Raw genomic sequence first — 15,277 nt, 5'->3', positions numbered from 1 at the left:
AATTCTGCTTTAAACTAAAGTCTCTAAATGTCCCTGTGCTAGGTTTTTGGATTTCACCGATTGAATTAACTCTGATTTCAAGGAAACTAGTAATTGTTACCATTAAACTTTTACTCTTCCAAAATGATTGTGCTGGTATGTTAATCACTTTAATTGCTCTTTCCCTCCATAGGAGCTGATGCAACAGAATGGGATTGGTTATGTGTTAAATGCCAGCAATACCTGTCCTAAGCCTGACTTTATCCCCGAGTCTCACTTCCTGCGAGTGCCTGTGAATGACAGCTTTTGTGAGAAGATTTTGCCATGGTTGGACAAATCAGTGGATTTCATTGGTAAGTAGCTCCGGTAGTATTACAAGTCGTCTGGGTTATAGTCTCATGTGCAGGTGCACCCTTTACCTCCCTCCCTTTTTCTCTCTGGAGAGAAAAGGGGCCTATGTTCAGAGATTTCATAAGTCTAGGAACAACACATGATGCTGCTTATCTTATTCAGTGGCCGAGGTGACGTGTGTGCCATGCTGTTCCTGAGGGACTGCCCTGTGACATTCCAGCTACCTTAACACTACCAAGGTTAAGCCTGATGGGATCTGTGATTGTGTATTTGCAAGTGTTTGAAAATCACTTAAACTTCTGGGATTAAATTTTAGCCATTTTTTCAAATCCTATAAAAGACTTTTGGAAACCTTGGTGGCATTCCTTAAACTGTTTTTACCTCGCTATGTTCTCCCCAGAGAAAAGTCAAATCCTGTGAAAACACATATCATTACATTTAAAGCCTTTATGTCACGAGATTTGTAAGCCTCAGTTCGCTTGCCAATAATTTCAAGTAGTATGGGATCTAATAAAATTCCAACACACACACACACACACACACACTCACTCACTCACTCACTCACGTCCTTGGGGTTGGTTGTGGCAGGCTCTGATCTGCCCTGTGCTGTGTTCTGCTTGCTGGCCAGTCAGTCTTGGAGCCTCCCGACTCCTAGCTGCAGGGGCTTGGTGACACTGTGGCGCCTCAGGATCAGGTCTTCTGTGGTAAACTGGTGATGTGTATTTGAAATGCAGTTTTAGTGGAGAGTGGCTGAACAGGGGAGATACGCTGTTCGCTCTTGAGCAGCATGATGAGCTTCACTCCTGATGTTCCATGTGAGAAGTTTTTGATGTTTTCTTCGTCTAGTCACAGAAGCGTGTGCATTCTACCCCATAATTAATTACTCTGAATTCGTTACTGTAATTAAAAAAGAACTAGTTCCTTTTAAAATGTGAAATTAAGTACATTAAGCCCTTCAACTATACCTTTTCATCTGTGAGAGGAATTTCTAGATAATGCTTTTGGAACTTTGAGTAATTCCAAAACAGTTCTCCCTTTTTTTTTTTCCTTCAAGATTCCAGATTGCCAAAAGTTTTCATCTTTAATTAGGATGCATTCTTTGAAACATCAGAAGATAAAAGGCTTTAGAGAAGATAATTCACATTATAATATTCACAAACAGAACTCCCAAATGAATCACCCCCACCGTTGTATTTCTAGGAAGTATTCAGTGTATCATTCAGTTTTTGCCTCTTTAGAAGGTAACACTTACAGTTAATGTTCCTATTGCATGTCCTGTCAATCCAAAGACATTTGGCTCTAGATTCAGCTAAAAGTGCAATTTCAGGATCTATTTAGAAGAGAACTCATCATAATGTCTGAGCTTTAGGAGGGTTAGCAGAAAAGAGAGAATATGAATAACTTTGCCCCAGCTTGCTTGCTTCTCTCCTGAGAGATATTGGGGTCATCCTGCCACTTAATTCAGACAGAAGGAATTTACCATGTTTCAGCTTGGTTAAGCACACCCAAATGCTATTCTAATTTATTAGTAATATCTGAAAATATTTATACTTCCCAGTATTTCACTTGCTCGTCCCTGTTTACTAGAGTCACCGTTCCCCCACCCCTCCAGGTAATTCAGGGCGTCCAGCGGGGTCACGGTGGTTGCTGGCCTCTGCCGTGCTCTCTGCCGTGGTCCGTCCTGTCAGGGCGCGCAGTGGGAAGACTGCCCCCGTACCAGGGCTGAGTGACTTGCAGGCTTGTGGGGGTTTTGTCTTTTTATTACTGAGATAAATTTCAAGTAAGTTTCTGGGTTTGTTGGAAGGACTCAGGTGTTCTGGAGTTTTGTCTTTATTTCTAGTTCACACGGGCAGCAGTGAGCTGGGGTTGCCTGGGACTGCGGGACACTCTCGAGATGCCCGGTCCCGGCTGGCTGCCCCTCCGGCCCTCTCCCTCCTCACCCTACCCTCGGCTCCTGCCCCGCCTCTTGGGTTTGCGCTCAGGCCGCACGGGGGGTGACTCAGGGCAGGTACTTTGGAGCCAAACTGTATTTGGGCCCTGCCTTCCTTGGTTACTAGTTAAGTGATTTGGGGTAAGTTTCTCCGTTTCCTGACCTGGAAACTGAAGATAGTGTGTGTACTTTAGAGGGATATTGTGAGGATTAAAATAGATAACGGATGGAGAATACCTTGCAAAGTGCCTAATTCATAATTGGTTCTTTAGTAGTTTTACAAATGATCATCTGAGAAGTTCTTTTGGTTTTCCTTAGAGCTGTCCTCAGTGAGCTCAATTATTGCTTCTTTATTTTTGGCCTTTATAACGTCTCATCCTCACTGGCTCCCCCTTACCTTTTTCGTTTGTTATCCTCTCTGCCCCTTTTTGTCCTAGATTTTTATTCCTGAACTGCTGTAGTGACAGCCTGCCTTTCTTCTTTCCACTTGTCACCGTCAGTGCTTTTGCTGTTCCCTGTTCAGCAACCTGCGGTCCTTAGCCTAATGTTCCCAGACCCTGCAGCACCTGCTCCCCACCTTTGACACCTCCTTTCTGGTGACCCCCCTGCCCCACGACATGTGTGCCACAGCCACCTGTTGGGTCCCCCTGCACGGCCGCCTCGCACACCTTTCCCTTCTCTTTGCCAGGTCCCTGGGCATGTGACCTCCTTTGCTTTAAGACTCCCTTTGGCACTCATTTCTCCCAAGAGCAGAACCCCAATCCAATGTAATACTTTTTTTTTTTTTTTTAAGATTTATTTATTTATTTTAGAGAGAGCCTGCACGCATGGGGTGGGGAGGGGTACAGCAGAGGGAGAGAGAGAGAATCCCGCCGAGCGCTGAGCCTACGGGGCTTGATCCCACAACTCTGAGATCATGACCTGAGCTAAAATCAAGACTGAGCCACCCAGGCGCCCCTCAGATTTCTAAAATACATCCTCAAAAGTGTCGTGATTGTAAAAGCAACGTAAGTACAATGCAGAATATTCGAGAAAGAGAAAAGGAAACCTATAACCTCAACATCCTAACACGTCTGTTATCATCATTGTTTTATTTCCTTCCAACCCTTTTCACATTTTTTATAAAGATTGCTTTTTAAAGGTATGTATTAGCCAGCCAGCCAGTATGTACTGGGTGCATAATATATGCCCACTGTGAAGCCCTCTGAGGTAGAAGCAAGATCCTCCTAAGTCCTTATAGTCTTGTTTTGAGATAACTATTTTAAATAATTGAGAGAATATTGTCAACATTTAAAAAAAATTTGAGGGGCGCCTGGGTGGCTCAGTCGTTCAGCGTCTTGACTCTTGATTTCGGCTCAGGTCATGATCTCAGGGTCGTGAGATGGAGCCCCATCAGGCTCTGTGCTGGGCATGGAGCCTGCTTAAGGTTCTCCCTCTCCCCCACCCCACCTCCCCTCCAACTCCCCGCTGCTCCACCCCCCCACTTGAGTGCACACACACTCTCTAACTAAAAAATAAAGTTTAAAAAATTGAAACCCAGCCTACTTCCAATAAGAATTTAAAGCAGCTTACAGTATGAGACTGGGATCAAAAGATACACACATTACACACATACACATTAAAACAGGATCAAAGGGCAAGAACCAAGTAATATGGGGCTAGAAAAGGTACAGTAAAATCTGAATTACAGTTACCTATTGAAATTGAGTAAAAAATCTCAGCTTTGAGCTTCTTAGCAGCCTAGGCAAAAGGGGAAATACTAAGATTAGTGTAGGCTGACGACTGTATAGTTGAGAAAAGGAAGAGAACGGTACGGGCCCAGGAAGGCATGGCACTTTATGTACGTGGGTTTATATATTATCACGTTGTATATTATATATTTCTTTGTTTCAAGAAGAATTTATATTCATTTGTTACTGTTTCATTGTGTTTGACTTCACTACCTAGAGGAAAGTTGCTTATTCATATACTATCCAAAAGTCCTATGTGTTTTGTACACAATGAATAATAAATCATCTACATTAGGAATTTGTAATACTTACAACAGAAGCAGTGAGACTGGAGTGGCCTCGTATTATTATTCAGCTGCCAGAGCAGATTCCCAGGATATCTGTTAATTACAGGAACTGTAATACAAGGTTTGGTAACTTTTGCTGGTGTCAGCTAAAGCAGGAGTGAAAAGGGAAGAATTGAGCCCCGTGGCAGTGGCTCACTGGTAAGCACGCATGTCGTCGTTTAGAACGGAGGCGGTCCTGGTACCGGCAAAATGTTAGTAGCTTCCAGGCGGCGTGGGGCAACTTACTCCTACAAGTAACTTGTAAAGCCCCTCGACAGGGAAAGATGGCAGCACTGTTGGGTTGAATGTTCTTGGTTCTAACAAAGTGTCCAAAAGTCCTGCCATGTCATGTGGAATAGACATGATGCAGTCAGGAACTCCTGGATATCCAGAAAAGGTTCAAGTTCCCTTGGTCCTTGCTAACGTGAGCTGCTAAACCCGATTCATAGCATATACGTGGTTTTCTTCTTAAATTTAGCAAATAAAGTCGAGCCACTTTATGATGTACAGAAAAGTCAAAACAGGAAACTATAGGAAGATAGGGTCTGTGAGTCAGCATTTTAAAAGTAGCTTGACCTGGCATCTTCTTGCTTTCTGATGCGATATGGTGATGAAGTCCACCCTCCTGCTTTTTCAATTAGTGATGTATGTCACATATGTTTGAAATGAGAAAGTATTTTTTAAAATTTCATACCTCCTATATGTAGCAAATCATTATACTGAAATACAATGTTACAAGTCAGTTATATCTCAAAACTGAAAATTCTGTCTAAACAAAAAAAAGTTTACTCTTCCTAACCAGAAAAAAGTTGAAGTGCCAGACAACATGGGTAAACAAAATACTAGCTACATCTTCGGATTTGAGAGGTTATTTTCTTTACGCTTCTCTGTATTCTGCAGTTTTCCACACTAAACAAGTAGAATCATGTCATCATAATGTAGGATTTATACCCAGGGAAAGTTATTAAAATGAAAAAATAATGTAAAAAAAAAGCCCACTGGGAAATGCACTAAGAAGTGAGCTTGAGTTAGGGAGTCGTTGCTGACTAACACGTCTGGCCCTTCCTTGTCCTGAATGTAAATGGTGGGGAAGTGATCTTCCTTTATCTCCCTAAGAAACTATTGAAAGGAACAGTATGTAAGTAGATGAGATTTACTTTGAGTTATCGGATGAAAGGAGGTACATGACCGCAAGATCTCACTGTTGACCACGGTTGTTCTTAGTGACCCTTCTTGAATTTGACTCCTGCAGAGAAAGCCAAGGCCTCCAACGGGCGTGTCCTGGTGCACTGCTTAGCAGGCATCTCTCGCTCAGCCACCATCGCCATCGCCTACATCATGAAGAGGATGGACATGTCCTTAGACGAAGCTTACAGGTGAGGGCCGGCACGCGTCTTGTGCAACGGGCTTTTCATTTGACCTGAAGGGTGAGGAGGGCAGGTACCCAAATTAAAGCAAATCAGGACTGTTCTAGTTACATGCCTTACAGGTGACTGGATTTTTAAATGGTTTTTCAAAGACCAGAGAAGAATGCACTTTTGTAAGTTAGCATGAATTCCACCTGAACATGTGTCAGATTCCTCCTCAGCTACTTTTTAATTTTCATGAACAACGAATCTGAACAGATCACCATCCTATTTAGTAAGTTTATATCTTTTCCTAGTTGGGGAAGTACATATGAGGAAAAAAGCTCCAGCAGAATACCCATTACAGAATTCCTCCTTCTGCTTCAAGCTTTGTGCCTCTGTCACTGTGAGGAAAAAGCCAAGAGCAAATAACTGTCAAAATCGGTTCACCGAGTAAAATGTCCTACATTCTAGAGTTGTCCAGATTTCTGCATTTTGACTGGATTGCTCCCCTGACCCTTGGGCCAAGTGGAGGGCAGGCAAGTGGCAGGCATGCACGGGACCGGAGTTTGTGCAGTGGGTGATCAGAGGCCCCTGGGTGCTTAGTGGGTAGAGGTGGGTGGTTTCCAGGTGATAAAGAGCCAGTACGTACAGATGCAGGAAGCAGGCCTGTTGTAACAATTGGACTTCTTTCTCAAATTGGAAGATCTGGAAAGAAATGAGCTACCTGAGCAGCTTCTCATTCGAGGAGCGAGCCTGGAGAAGGGTGCTGCCTTGGTCTGCATCAGTTCCCTTGTCCCCCAGTCAGGCTTTTCTCCCTACAGGTCTTCCGACACCATGTAGAAACCGGAAGGAAAGGCACTCTTCTGTCATGTTACCAAGTCTTAGTATGCGGACCCTACGTTTATACTTGTTATTGTGGGGCCAGATGTTTCTGGCTTCATTACTTTGCTTTAGGTTACTTGATTTCCAAGGAGTTTGTGATTTTTCTCCTTCCATATTCAAATGCAAATCTTCAGTGTAGTTGCACTCCTGCATCTTCTGAGGAGTGTCCATGAAGGTCAGGAGCCACTGAAGAATTTGTCTACTATCTCTAAGAGTCTGTGTTTCCACAATCAGATATAAAAGCTATTTATTACTAGTTTTTACCCCTTGATGATTCTTTTTTACACAGTGTTTACAAAAGTGGACCCAGACATTAGGCCTGGTTTTGAATCCCAGCTGTGTGATTTTGGGCAAGTCACTTAAGTAAGGACCTTGTGTCCCTTATATGATGGGGGTAATCCACCCACCTGACACGGGGTAGGTTTGGGGACTGAATGAGATAATACTCTGTCTAATGCATTAGCCCAGTGCTTAGCACACTCAGGCCACCTGATAGCTGATGACTCTGTCATTTGAAGACAAAGAGAAGGAACTCGAGTGTGTGCTTTGGTGCTCTGGTCATCTGATAACCTCCTTTTCTGGTCATTAATTAAAACATGAAATGTTCTGAGGAAGTGACTGTGGGGACTTTGAGAGGCACGATACTGGGAAAGCTGTGGAGAGTGGCCGTTACCCTGTATGTCTGATGGTGGCACCAGCGCGGGGGTTGGGGGGGTGAGGCCCCGGGGGTGAGCACAGAATCCTCGCTTGCCAGTTGCATTGGAAACTCTGGGTCCTTGAAAATAAGAAGGCTAAAACTAGAGCTTTGGGGGCCTGGCCCTTCTCTTTCTAGCATGCTCCAGGGACATGTTGTATGTCTCCCTGAACTTTCATACCAGTCATCTTCCATAGGTATTTACGGGAGGCTCTAATAATTCCTTATTTATTCACTTAATATTTCTATTTTCTAGCTGTTTTTAAGATAAAGTGTAGTTGCAAAAGTCAAGATTTTTGTGTCTTTCCTCTCTACATAGATTTGTGAAAGAAAAAAGACCTACTATCTCTCCAAACTTCAATTTTCTGGGCCAACTCCTGGACTATGAGAAGAAGATTAAGAACCCGACTGGCGCATCAGGGCCAAAGAGCAAACTCAAGCTGCTGCACCTGGAGAAGCCGAACGAACCTGTCCCCGTGGTCTCCGAGGGTGGACAGAAGAGCGCGATGTGCCTCGGTCCACCCTGGGCCAACTCTGCTACCTCAGAGGCGGCAGGGCAAGGGCCCGCGCCCCCGGCCAGCGCGCCCAGCGCGCCCAGCACACAGCCCTCGCTGGTGGAGGACGGGCCGCTGGTCCAGGCGCTCAGCGGGCTCCACCTGCCCTCGGGCAAGCTCGAAGACAGCAGTAAGCTCAAGCGCTCCTTCTCTCTGGACATCAAATCCGTCTCGTACTCAGCCAGCGTGGCGGCCTCCTTGCATGGTTTCTCCTCCTCAGAAGACGCTCTGGAATACTACAAACCTTCCACGACTCTGGAGGGGACCAGCAAGCTCTGCCAATTCTCCCCGGTTGAGGAAGTATCGGAGCAGAGCCCGGAAAGCAGCCCAGGTAAGGAGGAAGCCAGCCTCCCCAAGAAGCCTCAGCCGGCCAGGCCTTCCGATGGCCAGGGCAAGCGAGTGCACTCAGTTCGACCCGGCGTCGGCGGGACCGGCCCGCGGCCCCTCTGCTCGCCGCTGCACCGGAGCGGGAGCGTGGAGGACAACTGCCATCCCAGCTTCCTTCTTGGCCTGGCCACCAGCCAGCAACCCCTCGCCAAGTCTGCCGCCGGCCTGGGCCTCAAGGGCTGGCACTCGGATATCTTGGCTCCCCAGACCTCCGCCCCTTCCTTGCCCAACAGCTGGTATTTTGCCACGGAGCCCTCTCACTTCTACTCGGCCTCGGCCGTCTACGGGGGCAGCGCCAGCTACTCGGCCTACAGCTGCAGCCAGCTGCCCACCTGCGGCGACCAGGGCTACTCCGTGCGCAGGCGGCAGAAGCCAAGTGACCGAGCCGACTCCCGGCGGAGCTGGCACGAAGAGAGCCCCTTCGAAAAGCAGTTCAAACGCAGAAGCTGCCAGATGGAATTTGGTGAGAGCATCATGTCGGAGAACAGGTCACGGGAAGAACTGGGCAAAGTGGGCAGCCAGTCCAGCTTTTCAGGCAGCATGGAAATCATTGAGGTCTCCTGAGAAGGAAGACACTTGGGACTTCTATGGACAATATTTCTCTTGTTCACAAAAAAAAAAAAAAAATATTCCCTGTAAATCTGAAATATATATATGTACATACATATATATTTTTGGAAAATGGAGCTATGGTGTAAAAGCAAAAGATGGATCAACACAGCTGTTCTCTCAACGTCTGCACTTGAGAGGTCAGCTACTCTTTCTCAACAAGAGTGGAAGGGCAGATGCTAGATTTCCTCCTAGACAGATGAAAAATTGTACGCAGCGCATTGCACATCCTCTCGTTTTTACTGAATCCAGTTTGATTTGGTGTTGGAGGACAAAATACCCTCCCGTTTCCGTGTTGTGCTACAAGAGATCTCGAGTACTAGTCTCTGTCCGGCCCCTTCCGTAGTGCACCTTAGCGCTGAGACTGAGCCAGCTCGTGGGTTGGGCGGGTAGACCCCATCAGGGACAGAACCTCATGGTAAACGCAAGAGAAACGATCCCATCCAAAGCGGATTCGCACCTCCAAGCTCACGTGGCAGCCGAGCACTGCGAGCCGCATTCTGCTGCACAGACCGTTAGGGGCCTTGCCAAGGTCAACTTCAGAGCAAACCCAGTACCTCAGACTGAAAGTCGGGGCTTTCACCACTACCAAGTCTGGTAGCCTGTCTTCTAGGCATTGTGAATAGGTAGGTAGCTAGTCACACTTTGCAGACCAATTCAGACCGTCTCTGCACAAATTTCCAGGTGGGCCTGGATGGAGGTGGTTAGTTTTTTCTTCTCAGCTTGATGAAGAGAAGGGAAACCATCTAGGAGTCAATTGAATGGCCAGAGATCTGGCCGCATGATGATTTAAGGTAGGTCGGGAGGCTAAACAAGTCTGTCTACCTCCCTCCATGTAAATCAAAGAATTGTTCCAAATGGGCTTGTTAATCCTTTAAATAAAGATGAACTTGGTTGAAGCCAGATGTGAATTTATTTGGGTTGGTAGCAGAACAGCAGTACTTTTAAGTTCTCAGCCAAAGTAGATTTTTTTTCCATTTCGGTTTCTTTGCACAGATACATTCTGTAAAAACCTAACAGGTAGACTTTTCAAGGAAACTACCAAGAGGGAGAAAAGCTCTGGAAAGAGTAAAGAATTAAAATCGTTAAGGAGAGGCAGGAAACTCCTTTTTCTCAATGGTTTTGTTCCCCTGAGCGTGTGATGAGGGAGGTAGTTCTGTAATTTCCTCAGACTTTCCGATTTACTAATAGGGCTGAGAAGCTAGTTCCGTGAGGAGGGTTCAGAATACAACCGTATAGGCAGGTGAGGGGAAGGGGGCAGCATTTTGTTTCGTGTGAGCAGAGTGGAAAGCCACAGCCAAGCTGTTCTCAGAAGCTATCCCCGGCATTTTTTTTAGTAGAAGGGACATATCAAAATGGAGCGGGACCAAGGTGGCCTCTCAGTCTTTGACCTACAATCACTGTATGGAATCAGTCCTGGCAGCTGAAAATAGGAGTCGATTGGAACAAGTACACAAGTGATTAGTACATATCTGCTTTTGAACTTCCTGGCTTGAGTCTTGTCAGCTACAGTATGGTCCTCTTTTGAAGCCTTAATTCACGTCAGCAGCTTTTTTGTGTGTGTGTGGGGGGGTGATGTCATTGTTCTTTACTGTAAGTGTAGCCAGTTGCTGACTCATATCTCAGGTTTTTCTGTGTTCGAGAAATGGATAGTCCTTCGACTAGGATGTGACTTCATGTTTCCTATGATGACTGCTGAAACCAGCACAGAACGAATGACATGATTCAGAACACACTTGCTCGTGATGATTCCGAGCGTCACGTAACATAACTGCTTGTACACAAATAATGTGCTGTGAGCCGGGTGTAAAAGGAAGGCGGGAAGAGAGGACACTGCATAGGGAGCTCGGTGTTACTGTGTGGGAAAAGTTCTATTCAATGAGCCGAGGTAGTTTTTCTACGTACATTTAACTTGGGGATGTAATCAGACATTTCAAGGTGTCACGGAGTCATTTTTGAGGTGTTACGTATACACCAAGCGTGGAAGAGCTCACTCCTTCCAGAGTCTGGTCACAACCGTGGAACATTTTAGGAAGGGAAAGCAAGAGCTCCAGTGTTAAGTATGTCCCAGGCTCCTGGCCATGGTCCCCTTCCCCACCGTGACTGTGAGGTAGTCCTGCCCTACAGCCGTCGTCCTGGATTGCACATGTCAGGTACACGGTTCCCGGGCCCAGACTGCCGCAGCGTGGGCGGGTGGGCTGCTCTCTCCATGGAGGCGTAGGGGACGCCCTGGGGTCTGTCAGCGTGACACTGAACGGGGATTTCTAAAGAGCAAAACTAGACTTCGTGTGAGAAAGGCTGGACAATGGTTTAGGACATTTGTAAAGGGAGGTGGAAAGACTGTATAAATGTTTATTATGAATATAGTGTTCTTTTGGAGTAAGATGCTGTTGAATGGTTAAATTGTGCATTTCTCATTTTGATGTTCATGTATGTTAATATGAAATAAAATCAAAACTGGTACCTGTTTATACATAAATGAGAAAGGACCTCTCCTTGCAACTGGTTGGCGGGAAGAGCAACATCCGAGTTGCACAAGGAGGCCGCGGTGGAACCCGTCCCGCTGTTCCCGTGTCGAAGGGATCTTAGCTCAAAATAAAGCGCTGAGGGCATCAGACATGGTATGTGCGCCATCAGCCCACGAAACAACGGCGCCTTGGCTAACAGTGCCCGGCTGGCCTCCGTTCTTAGCGCGTATCCCAGATGCACACTACAGTGGAGAACCCTAGATACGGTAAATATCTGCTGGCTGACTGAATCGAGAATGAGCATAGGGTAGGAAGAAGAGAGACCAGATGCACAGTCATGGCACATTCTAATGGAATATGTAAATGGTTTTATAATTCTTGTAGGAAAAATGGGGACTAGTCCTAGATCTGTTCTCCATCCTTGCCATGTACATCTTCATGACCCTTCTGCTTATATATGACACTAGGAGCTTAGTCTCATCAGTCTGTCAGAGAGTTCTGTGCATCAAAGGAATAAGCATTTACCTCCATAAATAAATATGCTTCATAAAAGCATATTACCCTGGAATAACGATGAGAATCACAGGTGACGTCATTTAAGTTGGTTGGGACAGGCTTCCGAGTTGAAGTTAAATTTAAGAAAATTTAAAAGCAAGAAGGATGGTACTGGGTGAGCCAAGACTAGAAGAGCTGCCTTGGCCAGGACCTTGCAAAGAACCGGAGGTGGGCAAGGGGCACAAGAGGAAAGGCAGTGTCGAATACGTCTGCCTCCAGAGACGGAAGGCGGCATGTGCGAGCAGGTGTTCAGTGAGAGGCTTCAGATGAGGAGGTGCAGATCTTGGGAAGTCCTGAAGGTCAAGCCACTTACGACTTAAGCGCACAGATTTGGGGACCTCTTAGAGACCAGTAAGAGCAGGCTAGTGCTGGAGGACTAGTTTGGGTCTGACAATGAAAATTAGAGCAGGGCTCAGGCTAAGGGGAAACAAGGAAGGTAGAGATGGCAAGGGAATGGTGTACATACTGGGACTAGGTGACAAACTTCTAAAAGCTGTCCCTGTCATTTTAAATACTGTCTGGTTTTGTTTTCTGACACCACGCAGAAATGTTTTAGATCCAGTAACATTTGTCTAGGTGCTTTTCTCTGAATATTACTTTCCTGCATCTATAAATGGAAGAGGGAAGTGAGTTATTTCTAGCATTCCGTGGGGCCCATTCATCCTTGTACAGCATAATTATACTCGGTTATATCTTTAAAGTATTGTGAAATCAACTGGAAAATGACATCACTGTCTTGGAAGATGTTTACAAGTCAGTCCCATTGTTGCAGTTTATGTGCACAGGCATCAAATGGGGTTTATGTAAAAACCAGTTTCATTCCTTTGGTTCTAGCTAAAACAGTAAAGCCCGTGGAACCGCTGTCGCACGGGAAATGCAGGCTGTGACCTCGCGGGAGCAGTGTCCCAGGCCAGCAGGGTGGCTTGCAGAGGGTGAGTGCAGCCGTGCTCTGGGTTCTCTCTGCTCAAGGGAATTGCGACAGTTTCAAAGGCTGAAATTAAAGTACTTGGTTCACCAAAGCTTTGAGCGTGAATCCCGCTCACTGTACATAATAAAAATAAAGGGTCGCAGTAAGAAGATGCCTTGACTGGTGAAGAAAATGGGAGTCCTTAGTAAATTCCATCAGGCTTTATATCGACACGGATAACGCACAAATTTCTAACAGTAATGGACACGCATCAGCGCACCACAGGAGATGCTGGTTAGACTGGGAAGCAACTAGGTATAGTTGCCAAGAATTTTTATTTTTTTGGTTTGAGGCATGTGAATAAAGAAGTTATCTGGTCACCCTTCCCCTCTGGAATCGGGCCATTTGAATGGAAGCGACACGCCTTGTGTGTGTACAAGAAATTCAGTGTTCCTTACTGTACGTTAGTCAACAGCAGTGACCTCTCCCCTGGGGCGCTACGCAGCTCTTAACTGAGGAATAGGAGGGCAGGGGAAAGAAGAGCAAATTCTTTCTCTTGGCATGAAGAACAATTTACACCTACGACATCCCCAAGAGGAAAAACTGTCACTTCACTCTACCCTTCAATCTTTAATAGCAACATTTTAAGTAGTTTCCTACTGAGTACTGTATGTCTGGGTTTAAGCTGAGGTATAAACAAATCGGGAAGACAAAATTTCACTCACCCTAGAATCTTAATCCATGTTTGCTCCCAGCTTCCATTGCTGCAGATTCCTGGTTTTGCCTTGGGACTTGGTAAGGGAAATGCCAAAGCTAAGTAAGTTCCACAGCTCCACAGAAGCAGGGGCACATGTCAGTCCCCCAGGGCCATTAGTTTATGTAACCTTGGAAACAGCATGTTTGGAATACCCATAACGTACCTTCTTCATATGTCGGCGGAAAGAGCAAAGAAATACCCAGAGGAGATTTTAACGAACGAAAAGCCCCACCTCATTCCTTGAGTGCCCTCCTGTATCTCAGGCTATGGAGTCCTCAGAATTCACTTCTTCAAATACTCTGCGGAGAATATAAATTACATTCCTAAGAAGGACAGAACATTAAGGGAAACAAAGACATGACATCTGTCAAATTATATAGGCTCTCATGGAATCTACATTCTCACTGGCTCTTAACCCCACAATTCAGTCCCTGTAAACTGACGTGCACACATGACACGGGGTGAAGGCCCGCTTCCACCAACATCCACTTTGAGTCAAACAAGGACACTGCGGTTATAGGGGCCTGTTTGACAGTGTCCGTAATACAGATGCATAGAGCAATAGATTAGCAAAACTGGTGCTCAAAAGAAGGGAGCCACTGGACACTTTCTAATTTCTAATTAACAAAAAGAAGGAAACAAGCTCTGTTGGGAGCTCAGAACTTAAAGTCACTTCTGAAACGCAGGGCCACTGCTCAGAGACAACAGGTAAAGGTGTTGCCAGAGTCACAGAAGTGGAATCTTTGAGCCGGAAGGGGCCCGAGAGCCCATCCAGACCAGCTCACACACAGGGAGGTGGAAACAGGCTCAGGGAAATGAAGGCATCTGCCAAAGGTCGAGGCTGGAAATCTACAGCCAGGGCCCCCTACAACACCAGGCTGCCTCTTTGTCCCCGAAGCTCCTAGAGGGTCCAGATAGGTCACCAGGCATTAAGCAACAGAGATTCAGCAGAATGAGCTCTTCAAATAGGACATCACTCAGATTCCCAGAATCTGCCAGAAAATGTAAAAATCTGAGGCCGGAAAGGGCTGGTAGCGCCATGTTACCAGCCAGGGTTCAGTTGGAGCAGAAGCACCAGGAATGACACAGAATCAGGGACGGGGGCGTTAAAGGACTGACTTCGAGCACTTCATTACAGGTGCTGCTAAGAGAGCCCCAGTCGAGCTGTTGCTGGTGCACATGAAGTCACCGGGCAGGCGGTCGGGAAAGAAGGGATGGCCGGGACGGCTGGAGCCCGCGAGCAAGCCGCTGGAACCGGCGTCCGCCTCTCGCCAGGACCCACGCTGGCCTGCCCTCTTCTCGAAGCTGCGGCCTCCTGCCGCAGAGGGCCTACAGGAGCAGCTCGATTCGTACCTGGCCCGCGATTTGGAAGAGCCGAAGGCAGGGTTCTGCGGGAGCCAGGGGAGCCGTGAGGCCGGCAGCCGTCCGCGAACGCGAGCCTGAGGTGCAGCAGGGCCTGACGTCGGCGACCTCCGGTGATGGAGCAAAGCTGCAGCTTTCTGTCCACTTCCAAACCTCACGCAGATGGCTCTCGTGGCCAGGCCTAACCAGAAACGAACGGGACTGCAGCAAACAGTCCAGCTCAGCCAAGTTGACGATGTTGCAAAACCACCCCCCACGCCATAACGCACTAGAATTCTTTAAAAAAAATATTGAATTTGCCTATTGTTCTTCTCTGCTTCTACCCAGTAATGAGCAGCCTCGCTACTTAGGACCCAAACGTAAGTTATTCTCATCCTTTTTTTTAAAATTTTTTTTACATTACATCATTAGTTTTTGGTGTAGTGTTCCATGATTCA

General features: G+C 46.5%; 1 protein-coding gene across 7 annotated transcripts in view; it reads left to right on the top strand.

The window, feature by feature from the left end:
• DUSP16 (dual specificity phosphatase 16) overlaps nt 1–15,058 on the top strand; it is a 176,195-nt gene extending 161,137 nt beyond the window's left edge. For all 7 annotated transcript variants that reach the window (XM_032391798.1, XM_032391792.1, XM_032391794.1 and 4 more), the window contains 3 exons: nt 173–332; nt 5,569–5,692; nt 7,561–15,058. In XM_032391798.1, coding sequence (XP_032247689.1) covers nt 173–332; nt 5,569–5,692; nt 7,561–8,746 — 1,470 coding nt within the window. In that variant the 3' untranslated portion in view covers nt 8,747–15,058. The remainder of the gene's footprint in view (nt 1–172; nt 333–5,568; nt 5,693–7,560) is intronic.
• The last annotated feature ends 219 nt before the right edge of the window (nt 15,059–15,277 follow it).

The sequence above is a fragment of the Phoca vitulina genome, unplaced genomic scaffold (assembly GCF_004348235.1).
Source record: "Phoca vitulina isolate PV1807 unplaced genomic scaffold, GSC_HSeal_1.0 scaffold64, whole genome shotgun sequence".
Lineage (NCBI taxonomy): Eukaryota > Metazoa > Chordata > Mammalia > Carnivora > Phocidae > Phoca > Phoca vitulina.
Note: the sequence above shows the minus strand (reverse complement) of the source record. Positions and strands in the feature narration are given on the sequence as shown.